The following is an 18,299-nucleotide window of genomic DNA, read 5'->3' on the forward strand; positions in this document are numbered from 1 at the left end:
ACAATTGCTGACAGAATCAGTGTTTCCCACAGACCAGCCAGCAATTTGTGGCAGTGGAGAGTGAGGATAAGTCTGTTCCTAATCAAGGTGGGTGGCAGGCTTGTTGGGAACTCCAACACCACAAACTTAATCATATCCAAGTTTATAATTCAATTCAATTCAGATTTTAGCATTACACTGACTGAGCTGACATTTTGTAATATGTGACGAATACTCAGAGCACTGTCATGCCCCCATAAAAGTATACTCAGCTTGTGTGGAAAAGGCATTTTATCAGAGTAAGTGAAATTGGATAAAAAAAAGTATCACATGCACATAGAAGAGAGACAATTTGAAAAAGAATATGGGTCAAAAATGTATTTATTTGAGCTGTATTTATACAAACAGGAGACTTTTTAACTATAGAGGACCTGTGCATGACATTCTAGGATGAGTTTATCATGTAAGCCCACTCGTTGGCGAGTTCTGCTAGTCGTGGCTACAAGCAGTCAAGTGAGATCAGTTTTGAAATATTCAAAGGCACGTCTTCTGGAGATGCCAGAATGCCTCTCCATTGGCAAACCCTGATCTCATTAACAGTGGCGGCTCCTGAAGAAAATTTCTGGGGGGGGCATTTTTTTCTTTTCTGATAATGATTAAGGTGACCCATTCAATAGGTACATAAAGAAAGACAGTATCAATGTGTTGTTAGGTGATTAACATTCCTCCTTGTGTCCACTAGATGGCAACTTGATAAACAAATATTATTTACATTAATCTAATGTATGATGTAACATAGCTAAACAGGACACAAGATGTGTCCAGCAACCACATAAAGACAGGGGCAGCATATTAAGTCAAGTATTTATTAACTGACCAAGGATCAACCTTTACCAGATACATACAACAAACATATGACAAGATAGTGCAGTCAAATGATTAATAAAGTGTAAAGGAAAGTGCAGAATTGGATCTTTAGACGTGTTGCTAAATGCATCTTACAATACTCTCTTACACAAAACAGTCTGATTTTTAAAACAGTGAGCTTCACTTCGCTCAGAGCGGCGTGAGCAGAGAGTAACAACTTATCGAGAGATGTGAAGTGAAGTGAAGAGAAGATATCCCCTCCTCTCTTTGCTCAATTTACATATGACGTAAGCACGTTAGTGCATGCACATAAATCCTCATTAAAAATGCATTGAAGGGTATGTTTTTCAAAAAAAAACATTTTTAACATGAGAGTCAATGGGAGAATTTTTGGCCGATTCTCGCCGTCAGTCAAATCGCCCCAGAAGAGGCGGAACCATAAAATGTGACTTGAATCTGATGATTCTGATTGGACAATGACAGATAATATGTCTGGAACACTGATAATAACTACCTTTGCTGGCAGAGGCGACTGAAAGGAATATTAGTACTAAGGATCTTTGGAGTTGCTGAGGAAAAAAATTCTCTTTCTCCTCCTAGTTGGGAGTTTTTTTCAAAAAAAAAATCAAAAATTGTGACCAGGTCTGGCTGAGGGCCTTTCAGTATAAAGTGTGCATGTTGTCCCTGGTTTTCCTCACACATGCAGAGGTTAATTGGACAACATGCAAACCTCATGTGGAGAATGAAGTGGTAGACATTAAAAGAATGAATTAATGAGTTCATTCACAATATACTCTAGGGCTGTCATTTTCTTCCAATAATCCAAAAAAAATATTATATGGTAAGCTATTCCTTTGAAGATAGCCACACTGCAGACGTTTATTGTTGTTATTAGTCATACTATTAGTCACATGCAGTGTTGGAAACGTTACCTTAGAAAGTAAAAAGTTACTAGTTACTTCTCACCTCCACCTCCTCTTTACCAGAACTTAAAATGTATGTGCATGTTCAATTATTCATGATAAATCTGATTATCATGATGAAATGGACACTTAAAGGTCCCCTATTGTGCAAAATCAACTTTTTTATCTTTTAGTACTTATATTTGGGACTCAGTGGGCCAAACCAGTCCCCAAAATGTGAAAAAACAAGACTCAGTCATGTTTTAGTGGTTCCACTTTGTGTAAGTATAGTCGATAAAACACGCAATGTTTACACCTCCTAACCAAGTGACGACAGTGCGGACAGTTCACCGTGAATGTTGGCACCCCGCCAGGCAGAGTACTTCACAGCTCCACCGTAGCTCCCCCTTGTCCCTGTGAAATATGAGAGTGCAGGCGAGGGAGGAAGAGTGGCTGCACAGCGGAGCACAGTGTTTTACACAAACTTCCAGCCTCAGAGGATTTTTGTGTCCAGTGGATATATTTTATTTATGAAAAAAATGTTGGACACTCCCCTGGAAGCAGTGGGTGTGTGTTTACCTGGGTCTCATTCACATGTAAATGACCAGGCACAAAACCGAGCGTTCTGAAAAAGGCTGTTTTGGCAGGGTTATTGAACTGCTATTGTGCTTCATCCTTATGATATTTTGACTAAAGCATGACACAGACATGGTTATTAGGGCATCAGGACCGAGTTTAACTTGGGTTAATAGGGTATAATATGGGACCTTTAATAGAAACAGAAACAGTGTACACAAATCTAAACTATTTTCAAGCTTCAGTTGTGTTGATTGGTGGCTCTGTCTGTCTTCGTCTCCGTTGATGTTAATGGTCTCTCGTTTCGTGGAAGCGTGTGGCGTACAAAGTTTCATTAGGTCAGAATTGCTTGACACCGACGTGGAGAAGCACATTTGTCCTGTGCATAATGTGCATTTAAAGTATAAATTATTTTCTTTAATTTACAGAAAAGTAATGGCTTTACTTCCAGTTTAAGACGGCTGCTTTAGGACTCGTCCGGGCTCGCCATTCCTGTTGTTGATCTTTTACTCACTTGTGTCGTTGTGTGCGACTATGTTTGCTTTCGTTTGTCTGCCCAACTCTGCCTCCGATTGGCTTACAATTTATTTATTTTATTTGACCTCAGCCAATCATCATCACTAAAGCGGTTGTCTCATGAGGAAGTAACAAAATCACCTTTGCCTCACGGGTTAGAGATCTAGTTGGTCTGATGAAAACGCCTTCAATGTGCTAATAATTAAAGTAATGCGCCACATTTTTTGTTATCATGATTGAAACAGTAATGAATTAGATTAGTCTTTACTGATCACTGATCATGTGAGGTTGAACACTGCGCTGTGATGTCTCCTCCTCACTCAGGTGGATCTTACAGCTAAGCCAACTGGTGAACCCATTGATTTGGTTCAGAATGTCAGTTAACCTTGTGTCCTCCATTTCCACTGAAAATCAATATCACAGTCTTGTTTTTCCCGATTTTGAATGCTCTATTCAAATGGCTCTATGGCCAAGCTCTGATATGTATCTAAAATGATAAATGTATCCCTGAATCTCCACCATTTTTATATGTATATTATAAAACACATTTGATTGTTTGTGTAGTTGACCTTTACTAAATGGATTTCTGAGAGCAGTTTTCCTCTGATGCTAACACAGATGATGTGGAAGAGAGATACGGATGATACTCTGCATCCTGAAGCCTGGGCTGCTCTTCAGAAACTTTCCACTCCAGTAAGTTGTTTCTCATCCTCTCTAAAATGAGCAAATCCAGTTTATTATTATTAGTATTGTATCATTTGTACATCTTTTATCAAACATACAACATATTCCAGGTTATCCTATATTTTTTTAGCCAACACCAAAAGGGTAGCATTGTACTAGTGTTTTTTTCAGACCCAATGGAAGACATGGTTCAGCACACTGTAAGAAACAGTGGGAAATGTTTTCTCTGTGAACAGAAAGGACCGGTATGTGCAACACTGGGGTTTATAACAGAAATAAAAGTATCAACAGCCACACCATGCAGACCAGACACTGGGCTAGATCAGCAGCATTGTTCAGGTGGCATCACGGTCCTACTTACCAAAAACGTGTCCCAGGAGTCACAGTTTCTTTCAGAAGGCAGAACAGAGTCACATCTTTTTCGCCTTTCTTTGTGGAAGAGTCCCCACTTTTGAAAATGGTCTGGTTTAAAACCACGTAAATCCATTAAAAACAGAGAATCATCCAGACCTAGTCCACCACACTGCTCCAGTATGGCACAAGCTACCGGCCTCCAGACCAAATTCGTGGGTCCAGTTAAAAACCACTGAATATACTGTAGCCTAAAAGCAGCTCTTTTGCTCACCTGATAAATGAGTCTATGACCCCCTCCTCTTTGGGGAGGAAAAGAATGCTCTTTGGGAGCCAGTGCAGATGATCCCAGATGAAGTCCACCAGAGCAGCACTCTGGACAGCAGGTTTTTTCAGGAGGATCCAAGCACAGCAGCCAGTGCCACAACATGGAGGACAGATTGTTTATAACAAGGATCCGACCTTTAAAAGACAGTTTTGGTAAAATCCATCTCCATTTTTTAAAACGACCTTCAACTTTTTCAATAAAATGTTTCCAATTGTTAGAGGCAACAGTTACATCCCCAAGATAAACAACAATGTATTTTATCCCTCCCCTCTTCCACACTAGGTCCCTGGTAAAGCCAGCTTTCTTTACAGTCCATCAGTTTAGGTGGAGGATTTAAAAGACCCAGGAAAAGAAAAGAATAGACGCGTGAAACCCCAATTTCTGCAGAAAGGGCTCTAATGCCAGAGAGTATGACATGCATGACAGTGAACAGCCCTGCTCTATTTTTCTCTGAACCTTAAATGGAGGTAACATTGTACTAAAGTGTTTTTAAGACCCAGTGAAAGACATGGTTTACTGGTGCTCACTCCAGTGAAGCCAAATCTCTCAATTATTATTTTCAATCCTTATATTTTTGTAGTATAGGGTTTTGGAAAAAAGGAGGTTAGAGCTGACTGATGGCCAGCTCCCTCTGACTGACAAAAGAGAGAGGAGAGTGATGGCTGTTACCAGGGCAGCTGTTGCCATGGTTACTACATTTTGAGAACAGGACTGTTGCTGCCACCTGCTGTTTGTTCAGCTTGATTATTATTAGATTGTAAGAATTATTGATGGTGAGATTGCAGATAGTTCTTCTTCGGTGTGTTACTGTCGCTCCTGATAGGCGCCTCCGCTGCAGACGCAGCAGCCTGACGGTCACCTGCTTTGTCTGGGCATGAGTGGACCAGTTGTCCCTGTGCCCCACGGCCGAAACACTTCAGAGTCTGACGTGACATGAACAGTGAACATGGAAACTAAGGGCAGATTTATTCATATCATTTTGAATGCAGACACTATCTTTCCACGTCAGGCCAGTTCTTTCAGCAAAGCTTCATTGCTGACAAAAGGTGGTACATTTGAAATGATCACTTTTTTGAGGAAACACCGGCCTCAGCGATCCATGAATGACTACACCACTTTCCAAAAAAAAAAGCTAATTCAGGGAGAGAGTCACATAGTAACAGTGCACACCTCAGCCTTTTCAACCCTGATATGTCTCCTGTCTCCTAGATTATAGCCACACTGTCAAAGCCTGAGCACATTTAAATTGCCTGGATTGGCAATACGGAACCTTCTGGTTTTGAGTCTGTGCCTCAAGAAAAAAGAAAGAAAGAAATTTGTTATTTTTGCACACACACCAATTGTGTAAATTTGACCTCATCCTTATTACATAGCGTTAGTGAACACACAACCTGGGCACAGGAGCATTGGCCGCACTTGCAAGCCCATTTCCTTTCCTCTTGGCCATAGGTTTCCCCAGAACTGCAGCATTCTATTTTATGGCAACAGATGCACTTTACAACAACATATATTGTTTTCAAAAACAATACCATTTACCAACTGTGGGGGGAACCCAGGAGCAAATCCTACATTGTGTTACTTTAAAATAGTAAAAGCATCCTAAGCAGACAAAATAGAGTAAAGTCTTTTGAGACTAAAGCAGTAGAAAGCGAGTGAGTGAGAGAACTGTTGTATTTGTAATTTAATTTATGTAATTTTATTTTTTATGTTTTCATGGGAGCTAAGCTCCCACTGGGCATGGGAAGAGATTCATGTTGTTTTTTTATAGAGAGGATGTTGACATGAGAAACAAAAGTCATATTTCCTCATCATCACCAGGTGATTTTTGTGCCTAAACCTAACCTCAGACCAGGTTTCCATAAAAATGCATCACAAATTGTGAGTTTGATTAGTAAATGTGCATTTCCATGTGTTTCCATCCACTGCTGTGAAACAAAGATTTTAATTTAGTGTGTAACATAAATAAAAGAGCACCAGTAGCTGTTGATAAATACATGTTTTATCAACAGCTACTGGTTTTTCATCAGCCTAATTTGCTTATTTCTGCCAAACTTATTAAAAGCAGTTAAAACACTGTCTCTGTGTCTAAATCATTAGCTCAGATGTGGCTGTGGTTTGCAGACATGCACAGTGGCAACATATGAACCTGCACAAATGACTCATCACTGTTGAGATGATTTTCTTTAAATAACATAATGTATATGGTATCCATGGTATCCATGGTCCTCTCGCCTCTTTTAGTCTTCCCTCTGTGAACAATTGACAATGCTTTTAAAATGGACAAATAGATCAACACAGTTGTTAAAACATTTACATGTGAAGGTCAAATCTCATAAAGAAATAATCATTGGTGTCATGTAATCCTTGGATTACTGTAATACATTATGCCTTATACCCTATACCTGACTTCACACTGGCTTCCTGTCACCTACAGGATCCAGTTCCAAATTTTAATGCTTGTTTTTAAATTGCTGCAAAATAACATGAATCCATATCTGACTTAGCTGTTGCACTTTCATTTTCCTGTCTTGTATTTAATGATGTATTTAGTTAATTGTAATGGGTTATTCTTATTATTTCTCTTTGCTGTGTTGTTTTACTCATTTGATTTTGATGTTATTGTGTTTTTATTGCTTCCTCCTTCTTCATTTAAGCATGTAAAGCACTTTGGGGGGACAGGGGTTGTATTTACATTTGACCTTGACATTGGCCTTGATCTTGTTTGCAGACTGATGAGAAGGCTTTTGACTTCAAACCTGGCTTCATGGCCTCTTTTCTAGACTTCCTTAAAGCTGGCAAGAAAGAGTCAGACCTTAACTCGGAACATGACAGAGGTGAGCCACAACCCCTGAACCCCTGCTCGTCACTGAAGGAAGAGATCAGTCCCTTATCTCCAGCTGCTCCTCCCCCTCTACGACAAACTCCACAGCAGCCTCCATGCATTTTCAGTGAAGAAGAGCAGGGTGAGGCTGAGGACCTGGCTCTCAGCAGCTGCCCAAGTCCCTGCAAGCCTCTGGATGAGGAGCTGAAAGGTAATCTGGAGACACTGCCCTCTTTCTCTTCAGATGAGGAGGACTCGGTGAGTAAGAACCAGGACCTGCAGAAGAGCATCTCATCTGCCATTTCAGCCTTGTATGACACCCCACATTCTCTGGCTGCTGCAATGGCGTCTGCCATGGCCAAGGCCCCATCCTCTCTCACCCCACCTACCCCACAGGAGCCATCAGTCAGCCCCCCTCTGCCTGCCATACCCACCTTCGTCACTAGCGTGGAGAATGGAAAAAAGGAGGTGCACCCATACAGTCATCATGGCACAGAGGAAGAGCAAAACCTGTTGCTCTCCCCAGCGTCAAATACAGAAAAGACAGAGGAGAGGGAGTCTGAGCATGGAGGTGAGAAGGAAGAGGAGAAAGACGGGCGAGGAGCAGAGACTTCAGACCATGAAGAAATGATGGGAGATCCACAGAAAATGCTGCAAGAATCCCTGCAGGAGCAGGGGGCGACGAAGACTGAAAGGGAGTCTGAAATGAACACTTTGGAAGTTCGTAAGGAGGAAGGTAATGTGTGCTTGCTTTCTACTGACTGATGCCTCTTAAAACTAAACTAAAACTAGGGATGAGCCCATGTGAAGTATTGTGTCTGTCATCAACCAGAGACTGTAGACATGTAAACAAAAGTCATACTGTGGGCTGCTTATTTCTTATGGACATCAAGCAATGTCCTCTCAAAACCAACTCTAACAGGGACGTATGCGTTTACTCAAATAGTGATGGATGAACTTCAACAGATGGAAGGGCTTCTGTTGTCAATTGTGACAATTTTGTGAAAAGCGCCATGAATTCTGAGAGATGACTATTGACAGGAGGGCCATAAGGAGGTCCCATGCTGAAAGTTTCATAATTTCGTAACACATGAAGTATGAATTTCAGTCAAACAATGACTGTAACAGGAGAAGGAAAAGAAGACAAAATAGTATTAATTAGTTATGCTAATTGTTTATTTTGTAACAGTAGAAAATTTATTTATTTACGTTTATTTGACAGGGACAATGCACAATATATAATTGGGCCAGATTATAGCCACAAGGCTAATTTACATCTGCTGAGTAATGAGAAAAGGAAAAACAAACACAAAAAAAACCCCATACAAATAAGATGAAAATAAACACAGAGACAAGAATCAATGACTAGAAATGTTGACAACATTGGTTTGCTTTCAACCATTTGTTAAGGCCTAACTTAAAGGTGGTGAGTGTGGCGCTTTGTCTCACACTAACAGGGATGCTATTCCACAGCCCTGATGTTTTTACTGAGCGAGCTGTTTGGCCAAAGGTAGAACGCCTAAACACACTTGTGCAATCCCCCCTAGATGATGCTAGTGTGGTCCTCATGTCACTTGTGGGTCTACACAGGCTAAACAATTGTTTAAGGAGTGGTGGTGCAAGATTATTAATAATTTTGAAAAATAAACAAAATAACTGCTGGTACAGAAAAATCAGGTATTATATCCAACTCTACTCAATTCTAGATAGATAAACTGTGTGTGTTTATTTTGATTGGATGAAGTCCCGTCAAACATTCCCAGGGTTCAGTATATTGTCAGAATCCTCTCAAGGTAAAATCTGATTAATTGTGACAATACAGTGGAAATTCAGAATCTCACCATTCTGTTCGATTCCGATTTTTTTTTTTGTCATGATTTGATTAATTCAAGGTCTACTGGATTAGAGGGATAACAAACATGGTTGTACTGTAAAGGTTCAGGAGGTGTGTCCTTGAAAACTGGCAGTATTTAAATAATCTCACCCTGTGTTTCAGATTGTCCGTCCGGACCAAGGCTTGCTCCTGCACTTCCATCAATATCAGTGCCATCAAATATCTCCTCACCCTCGGCCCTCTCAGCCTCCCCAGAGCTGATTCAGCAGGAGGAGGAGAAGGAGGAGGAGGAAGAGACTTATCCAACTTATCATTCCTCCAAGCAGCAGCTGTCCTCCCAACCAGCTCCAGCTGCAGACAGCTCTCCTTCACCCTCCAAATCTCTTCCAGCTCTACTGTCCAACCTCCCTGTGAGTCACTCAGCCCCTCCTCCCTCCACCCCTCCGTCCTGTGATCAGGACCAGGAACCTCAAGCTGGGCAGACTTCGCCCTCTTTACCTTCCTCTTCCTCACCTTCATCATCGTCTTCTCCACCATCATCACCCTCAACCCCAGAAGAGGCCCCAGCATCTCAGCGTCTTACCTCTCTCCACCTGGCAAAGAAGCAGGCTGATGCTGCCATTGCTGGTGAGAGTGAAGAGGAGGACAGCGAGAGCGGAGGCGAAGGAATCTACCGTGAAAGGGACGAGTTTGTGGTTCGAACTGAGGACATTGGGACACTTAAGGTGAGACTCTTCACAGATCCCTGGAAGTATGCATGCATGGTGAAGAAATACCTTTACTACAGTGATATAAACTCTGTTTGTGTAACCAGATTGCTTTGCAGACTGGCCGGGAGCCCCCACCCATCTGGAGGGTACAGAAAGCTTTGCTCCAGAAGTTCAGTCCAGAGATAAAAGATGGTCAAAGGCAGTTCTGTGCAACCAGTAATGTGAGTTCGCCAAAATATTGGAAATGTACATCTCATATAGCACTAAATTAAACTATGTAGTGTTTTAGAGAAGAGCTTTAGACCTGGTTCCTCAATACTGATGCATCCATGTTATGAACATTGTCAAACTTGCACACAACCCCACAGTCCCTGGTTTTAATCCCCCTCTCCAATCACCAATAACATCATTTAGAGAAAACTGTATACAGTGTATGTAACATCTAGATAATTAGAATCCTCATTTCTAATGTCTCTTCCCTCAGTATCTGGGTTACTTTGGTGATGCCAAAATGCGCTACCAGCGTTTATATGTGAAGTTCCTTGAGAACATCAACAAAAAAGACTACGTCAGAGTGTGTTCCCGAAAGCCGTGGCACCGAGTTGGTCTGACCCTAAGGTGAGGCTGCTGGCTTTGATATTCTTGTCAAATGTCATTTAAAAGTTAAGTCCATTGTGATAGAAAATATTCCTGTGAACAACAGTGGCCTGAAGATTTGCTGCAGTTTAATTCGCTCTGTATCTTTGTTCTTAAACTCGCCCTGTGACAGACGACAGTCAGCACCAAAACAGTCTGCTGCTCTTCACAGTCAAACACCCCCTCGTCTGGTGAGGGACGACAGAGACAAGGAGAGACAGAAGGAAAGAGAAAAAGAACAAAGAGAGATGGAACACAGGGAAAGAGAGGGGAGAGAGAAGGAAGAGAGAGAGCAAAAAGAGAAGGTGGAGAGAGAAAAAGAGGAGAAACAGCAAAAGGAGACTGAGAAAAGGGGAATACACAGAGAAATGGAATGGGACACAGAGAGTGAAAGAAGGGACAGGGAGAGAAGGCAATATGAGAGGGAGCTGAACGAGAGGGAGCGTAAGAACAGGGAGCAGAGTCAAAAGGAGAAACAGGACTGGGAGAGAAAAGAAAGGGAGAGGTGCGAGAGAGAACAGAAAGAAAGGGAGAAGCAGGAGATAGAACAGAAAGACAGAGAGAGAGAGGAGCGTGAACGAAAACAAAAGGAAAGACAGGAGAGAGAACAGAAAGAGAGGGATCGATGGGAGAGAGAACAGAAAGAAACACAGGAGAGAGAACTAAAAGAAAAGGAAAGACAGGAGACAGAACAGAAGGAGAGGGCGAGACAGGAGAGCGAAAGGAAAGACAGGGAAAGATGGGAGAAAGAAAAAGATAAAAAGGAGAGGGAGCAAAGTGAGAATGAGAGGCAGGAGGTGGAAAGAAGAGAAAGAGAGAGAAAAAAGATGGAGAAGGACCGAAGAGAACAGAAAGACCAAGAGCAGATGGAGAATGAAATAGAGAAGGAGCCAAAAGAAAAGGGTGGAAGACTGAGGGAGAAAGAGAAGGAGAAACTGGGAGATTATGGACAGAAAAGGGAGAGAGAGGAACGAATGAGGAGAGATGGTACAGTGGAGTTTGCACGGCTGAAGGAGGTGAAGAGAGAAGGAGAGAAGATGGAGCATTTCTCCAGAGCCAGGACTTCAAAGGCAAAGGTGGAGCCTCCTCCTAAGAAGAGGAAGAAGTGGCTGAAGGAGGTGGAGTCGTCCTCTTCAGAGTCTGACTCTTCTCCACCCAGTGATGAAGAAGGTCAGCATAGTTCAACTTTTTACACTGGTACTAACATATGATTACATGCTGACTGAACTGTGAGCTGCTCAACCTGTGCCACAACATGCTCACCTACTATCAGTGTAAGTTGATGACATCAGAAGATTATGTTCACTGCTTTATTTTGCAGTTATAACAGCATTTTTCAGTCCAAAGAGAAACATCACAACACAGAGGAGTTGTTGGTCCACTGCTGCCTCCATCACCTGTAATGTGTCATTTTGTCACTTCTGTGTGAAATATTTGATTGGATTTACCCGTGTGACACAAACTTAACTTTGACGACTTTGGTGTGAGAAAGTGAGTGCATAACTTATAGTTCAGCCTCTGTTTGGTCGTTATGAACAGAAACAGTGTATGATCATTTGTTTGCTGCATCCTTGATCTGAAAACAGGCTCTGTCAAGTAACACTATCAGACCTGACTGAGGGAGCATGTGTGTGTATACAGAGGCAGCACAGGGGCAGACTGGGTATCCTGAGCAGCAGAATTCTCAGCAGGCATCAAAAGCTGTGAACACTGCTGTACTGAGACTTAATCAACATTGTGTAGAGTCATTTAATAATGGTTTGAATAGAAACATTTTGAAAAGGCTTACTGTGAGACAAAGCTGTGATATTGTAGACTTGAAACAGGTGTATTTTATTTTCTTATCATTATTTCATTTAAAACTAAATAATAAAAAGAATTATTAATTTTTTAGTTTTAATTAGGTGAGCCTTTTTAGGGGCTAAATTCAGTTTTTCCTTCCTGCTGGTCTATCTGTATCGGCCATGTTTCAATCCCTCAAACAACCGCGCTGTGTTTAAGGTCAGAGTGAACGCTGTCTTTGTGTTTCAGGACCTGTGCGAGGTGGAGTTAACAGTCGGGCCATGAGAGAGATGTTCAGAAGTTATGTGGAGATGCTGGTGAGCACAGCACTTGATCCTGATATGATCCAAGCTCTGGAGGACACTGATGGTGAGCACTCGGACGAACACAATTAAAACATAGAAGTGAAGCACAGTGAGAAGTCATACTCATTGTTATACAGCAGAACAGACTTTGCCACTGATAGGATTTCACTGATTTCACTGTCATTCAAAGCCATGCATTTACAGATCTGAGTTTGTTTGGAGAGGGAATTCTTTCCATGGTCTCTCATTGAGGTAAATCCATATCATGTCATGTCAGAACCTTAATCAACCACACTTCAAACTACCTATTGAAGCTCTATTGGATGCTTTGATTATGTGTGTGTCCATGTACTGTATGTGTAGGAGGGGGAATAGCAGATTTAAATGTCTTTGTTGATTTCACACATGGGGTTGGTGTAGTGGTTAGTGGCGCTCTTACCTTTACAGCAAGAATACCCAGGTTTGAGCCCCCTGAGAGGAGAGGTGGAAAGGACAAGAGGGAGGTGAGGTAGAGACAGAAGACAGAGATCAGGAGCAGATAAACAACAGCTGTATAATGTCATAAGTTTATACAGGACAGTTTATAGATCGAGTGATAGAATGGTGTGAATGGCAAAACTGTGTGTAAAGCAGATTTGAGAGGTCTGCAAGACTAGAAAAGTGGAATATAAATACAGCTCTGACTAACCTTCATTCCTCTTCTCTCCAGTGCATATTTCTACCTCTCTTCCACCTGTCCCCTACTCTCACTCACTCCTTGCATCTATCTTCATTTGTTGTTCTCTGGTTGTTCATCTAATGTAATGCCTTTGTTTTGTCAACAGGTGGCAGTACTTAGCTATGCACTGTGAAGTGACCACAGTAGTACAGAAATCTGGCTCATAAAACTGCCAAGAAAAAAAGAATACTCCTGGTTAAAAAAAGGTCACACCTTTATGAAACAGCTCAAAACTTTGTCATAAACACTCAACTACGGTATCTTTGGCTTCATGGATGCATTTGTTTCATTGAGCCAGTTAGACCTCTGATACTGTAATAAACATCCTCTTTTTGAAGCACTGACTTCACAGTGCATACAACATACAGCCTTGGACATGGACACTCACTAAATCATGGCTGCCAGCAGGAACACATGTACAATCACATTCAGCCACTTAGGAAAAGGGTCTATGATATATATAAAAATATGGTTGCAAGACACTATTTTCTGACAGGAAACTGACATTTCTAACTCAATCCTCTTCACCAAAGTCCACAGAGAAGCTTGGGACACAGGAGCCACTGCTCTGCTACTGCCTTGTTTAGTAGATTTGTGACACTTGGGTAAATCCTGATGGAGGAATTAAAATGCGGAAGTCACAAAAGGGCATAATTGAGTTTACTGAGCAGTGGCTCAACAACTCCTGTGACTTTGTTGGGGAGACTGGGTTCACACAATATAATTTTTATGGGATACTGACACAGTATAGGGATGCAGCGATGAACCAATGTCATGTTTAGGTTATAGGTTTGGCTATATGGAGTGTTTTTTGGTTGTACTCTCAAAATGGAGATTTTATTTAAGTGGGGAAAATTACAAGTGACTGCAGGGGCGACTGGCTGATGCACCATCTTAAAGTGCTGTGTGGCAGTAAGATCAGTCAAATGGAACTATGGACCATGCTCTGATGTTGTAGGTGACAGCTACGGATCAACACTGAAACTTTTGTTGCCCCCCCAACATTAAATAACAGCTACATGGCTACATTAGCTGAACAATGGCTCACGTTTCTTAATGAAACACAGTAGTGGTACAATAGTTCAAGAGTGAATCAAGTAAGGTGTCACTTACAGTCAATATAGTAAATGTGAGTCAAGCAGGATAAGGAGCGTTAATTCTCTCCATGGCATGTAATCCACTCCAGGGTAGTGTGTGTGTTTTTTCTCTGACGTTAATCTTACAATAAAAATCTAGAATTGTTGCATCCCTGTTAATCACTCTACAACAACAGTCCCTGGTGTAGCCCAACAATTACATTATTGTTCTATGCCATGACAATGATTCATATTTCCAATTTGAATGTAAATAAATGTTCTGCTACTTTGACTCCTCAGATGAGTTGTACCTTCCACCCATGAGGAAAATTGACAGTCTGCTTAGTGAACAGAAGAAGAGATTGTTGAGGAGAGTCAACATGAGCACTCAGCACCAGGTAAACCTCTACTTCACTTTTACTTTGTGTAAAGAAAGATCTGGTGAGAGGTTTTCAAAAAAATTTTTTTGAAAAAAAGATTGTGTAGAATCTAAACACTGGACAATATACCACACAGTCTTATTTGCCATGATGAAGTTATTTGCAATGTTTTGGTGCTCGATATTCATCAGGTGATGGTGAGGAGCAAAAAGTAAAAGAAAAGTCAGAGTGTGAGGGAATGGTTAGGAACCAGGATAGGCTGACTAACGACTAATAATAAATCATAAATACTAGATTATATATTTTCCTTGTCATTGACTGAATGTGGATGGACACTCAGGGCAGCTGCTCCGAGTATGCTCTGAGTGTCTAACCCTTGCTTTCAAATGCAGAAGGATAGCCTGTGCGTCTGCGAGGCGATGCAGAGGGACGTGACAGAGCGGCAGTATATGATGCTCTGGGAATGAGAACAGGCTGGTCATGCAAACACATGAGCCGATCACACAAAACTTGCATAAAATGACAAGAATATCAGCATTGAACAAAGGTCAAACTTCTGCATTGCTTCAGTAGTGAACACTAGATAGTGTTTCTCTGTAAAGAGAGGTCACTTCTTCAGGCAGTGAGCAGAAGCTCCTGATTCCACGCTGCTCCCAAACTTCATCAAACTAAGTATTTTTGTTATTGTTTCGATTGACAAGAAGAGAGACTCCTAGTGGCAGAAATGGCATACTGTGTTGAAATGTAAGTGAACCTCATGTCTGTCTTTGTACCCCTCTTTTCAGGAGGCTTTGCATATATTCCCCAAAATGACAGCAGACCCGCTGGATTCTGGAGCTGTCAAAGTTCATCTTGGTGGAGACGGCTATAACCGCAAGACACTCAACCGGGTCAAGAGGAGTATTCCTAAGCAACAGGTCAGGAATTCAGTGGATATAATGGAACACACACACATACACACACACACACACACACACGCACGCACACGCACACGCACACGCACACGCACACGCACACGCACACACACACACACACACACACACACACACACACACACACAGGGCCACACATAGAGACAAACCATTCACTCACACTCTCACACCTAAGGTCAATTTAGAGTGACCAATTCACCTAACCCTACCTACTGTACCTAAGTTGTCTAATGTTCTCTTCATTGGTTTCAAGGTTTGACATGTTGTATTTCCAGAGATGATCTTGTTCATGCCTTGGTTCATATTGATCACCTTTTTTCTCTCTGTTCATTTTCAGGACCTAAAGCTTTCAATAGAAACATGCAGGATCTACAGTCTGTATCATTCCCTTCACCACTACAAGTATCACACCTTCCTGCATTGTAAGAAGGAGGTAAGGATGGAATGTTTTGCTTCTGTTTGTCTTCCTTATCAGTGAATGTTCTGAAGAAGGTGCGATCAATGGAAACTATCTTTTAAAAAATGCAGAAAAGAAAACTGGTCAAGTTTAAGGCTTAGAAAGCATCTGGTTAGGGATCAAAATAAAAGATCATTGTTGTCTTCTCTACTAAATATTCTCTCAATGAGATTCATAGAGCTACTCCAGTAAAGTGCATCAACACATATACACTTCAAAAATCAATTTACAACACATTCACTGCAAATTTTCACCCTTACACACACACATACACATGCATACACACGTTTCAATACATCCTTCCACCATCCATTGCAAAATTGCAAACATCCTCCATGCAGCCTATGTGATAAATAATCAAAGCATGTGATAAATAATAGTAAAAAATAAACAAGCGTAAAGTGCTGAGTAACAATGCAAATAACATAATAAAAATGTTTAGCTTCATTTAAAATGAAGCTAAACACACCAGGATATCAAAATTCCTCTGCAAAACGCCCCAATGTTGAGGTCCTACAGGGGCCATATATAAAATATGTGCAACTGCAGCCCGTCATGTTCAAAACATGCACTGCAATCCAAAATATTGGTTCTCATGTGTTGCCATGACAGAAGCCAGGAGCAGCACTTACACACTGTGTTCCCACTCACACACATAATATTATTTGTTTGCTGAGTCTTTCATCTGAAATAAGACCGTCAAGCAATATGTTCATGGTGCCTCTTTGGGTTTTGACTCCTACTCTAACCGTCTTTACCAGTGCAAGGTTACTGTTGCCCCTGAATCATGAGCTGTAAACAGTGCTATACTGAGAAACAAAGTCGTATGGAGCTGGTAGACTTAATCAGCACTGAGTGAACTCATATAACAGTGATTTAAATGTTAACAGACCTCTGCTCTGTCTATATTTAAAAGTTATGCACTACAGTTTTAACTGTTACTGCACAAAATGCACATTTCCCATGGTTTGCAGAAAAGTAAAATGTTTTTTTCTGGGTGACCAGCTTGTATGGGTAATGGGGTAACTGTCATGTTGTTATTTGAACAGACGGACAGTATTGAGCAGGCAGCGGAGGATCCTGGACAGGAGGAGGTGGTGCAGCAGTGCATGGCTAACCAAGGCTGGCTGGAGAGTCTCTTTAACTCTTTCATGGAGCTGCTTAGCCTCAGTGCAAAGGTTTAAGTCAAGACCACAGCCCCATCTGCCAGACTCACACATCCTCCTCATCAGTTTGGAGCACAGAGACTGTATTGATGTAGTGGAGCGACAGTTCCAGCTCAAGCAGACACTGATGGTTTGTTTTTGTGAGAGGTTTAACTTTTAAAGTGTCTGTTTTATTATTAGATTCATGTGACTGCAATGAGAAATGTGTGTTAATATGATGGATTTATTCTCAAGAGTCAAGGAAAGAAAGAGACTTCTAGAAAAATCACCCAGAGAGTGTAAACCTCCACCAAGCAACCAGGGTCAATACACTATACATTACAACTTATATATATATATATATATATATTATATTATATATATTTATCCCTCAATCGAGAGTTGTGTCCAGATTTAATCATTCTTGTTGGGCTATAATCTACACCATCCAAACCTTTAATCCACATTTCCTTTCCTTTTTTAGTTCTGTTTGCTGACAAATAGAAAAACATAACACACACACACACCCCCCCCCCCACACACACACACAGATTTAGCCCACCCCCAGAAAAGCTCCCAAAGAGGTAACACACATACAAGAAGACACACACAGTCAATCAGTATTGATTGATAACCATGGTTTGTATAACTTATACAAGGACATTTTTGGATTGTATGATTTAGAAAAGTCTTTTTCCTTCTGTCAGACGAGAGGAGCTAAAGTAGAGCTGAGTGAGACAAAAGTGAGATTAAAAAGGACTATGTGATAGTCTCTTTGAGGAGTGTTGTATTTAAATCCATTATGTTTGTTCTTCAAAAGACGTGAGAGAGAAGATTTAATTCCTGTGAAGATGAGGAATAAAAAAAAAGCACGACTTCCTTAAAGGAAGTGTGAGGTCAAATGATCTAAAAAGCCTAAATGTCAGTGTTTAACGTGAGTCATTTTTATCTGTTTGTTGTTATTGATATATTTCTATGGTTTCACCTCCCTAAGGATATTCTTGCAGAGCAATTTTGTTGTTTTGATGTGTAAATAATGTACAGTTACTTAATTCTCTAGTTCCCCATTGCTCTCCTGTATATGAAATTCCTGTATTTGACATAATGAAATAAAACTGCTCAAATGACAAATGTGAAGACAAGTAAACAACCTTGTGCAAGTCATTTTATTTCAGTTTAAACAAGCTGTGTGGATTTTTAGCAGTGACAGTTTTCAGTTTATACTGGATGTTATTCTTCCTTCTTTAAAACATATTATTAGGTTTTACTGAGACTGACTGTTCATTGACATATGATTCAT

The 18,299-nt window shown here is 41.0% G+C and overlaps 1 protein-coding gene across 1 annotated transcript in view; it reads left to right on the forward strand.

Moving 5' to 3' along the window:
• prr12b (proline rich 12b) overlaps positions 1–17,038 on the forward strand; it is a gene marked incomplete at both ends in the record, with an annotated part of 35,310 nt that extends 18,272 nt beyond the window's left edge. The window contains 11 exons of the mRNA XM_083895902.1: positions 3,459–3,530; positions 6,932–7,760; positions 9,021–9,583; positions 9,673–9,789; positions 10,053–10,186; positions 10,338–11,374; positions 12,236–12,355; positions 14,386–14,483; positions 15,251–15,382; positions 15,735–15,830; positions 16,904–17,038. Of these exons, the coding sequence (XP_083752028.1) occupies positions 3,459–3,530; positions 6,932–7,760; positions 9,021–9,583; positions 9,673–9,789; positions 10,053–10,186; positions 10,338–11,374; positions 12,236–12,355; positions 14,386–14,483; positions 15,251–15,382; positions 15,735–15,830; positions 16,904–17,038 (3,333 nt within the window). The remainder of the gene's footprint in view (positions 1–3,458; positions 3,531–6,931; positions 7,761–9,020; positions 9,584–9,672; positions 9,790–10,052; positions 10,187–10,337; positions 11,375–12,235; positions 12,356–14,385; positions 14,484–15,250; positions 15,383–15,734; positions 15,831–16,903) is intronic.
• Between the last annotated feature and the right edge of the window lie 1,261 nt (positions 17,039–18,299).

This window comes from Microchirus variegatus (genome assembly GCF_963457635.1).
Source record: "Microchirus variegatus genome assembly, chromosome: 10".
NCBI lineage: Eukaryota > Metazoa > Chordata > Actinopteri > Pleuronectiformes > Soleidae > Microchirus > Microchirus variegatus.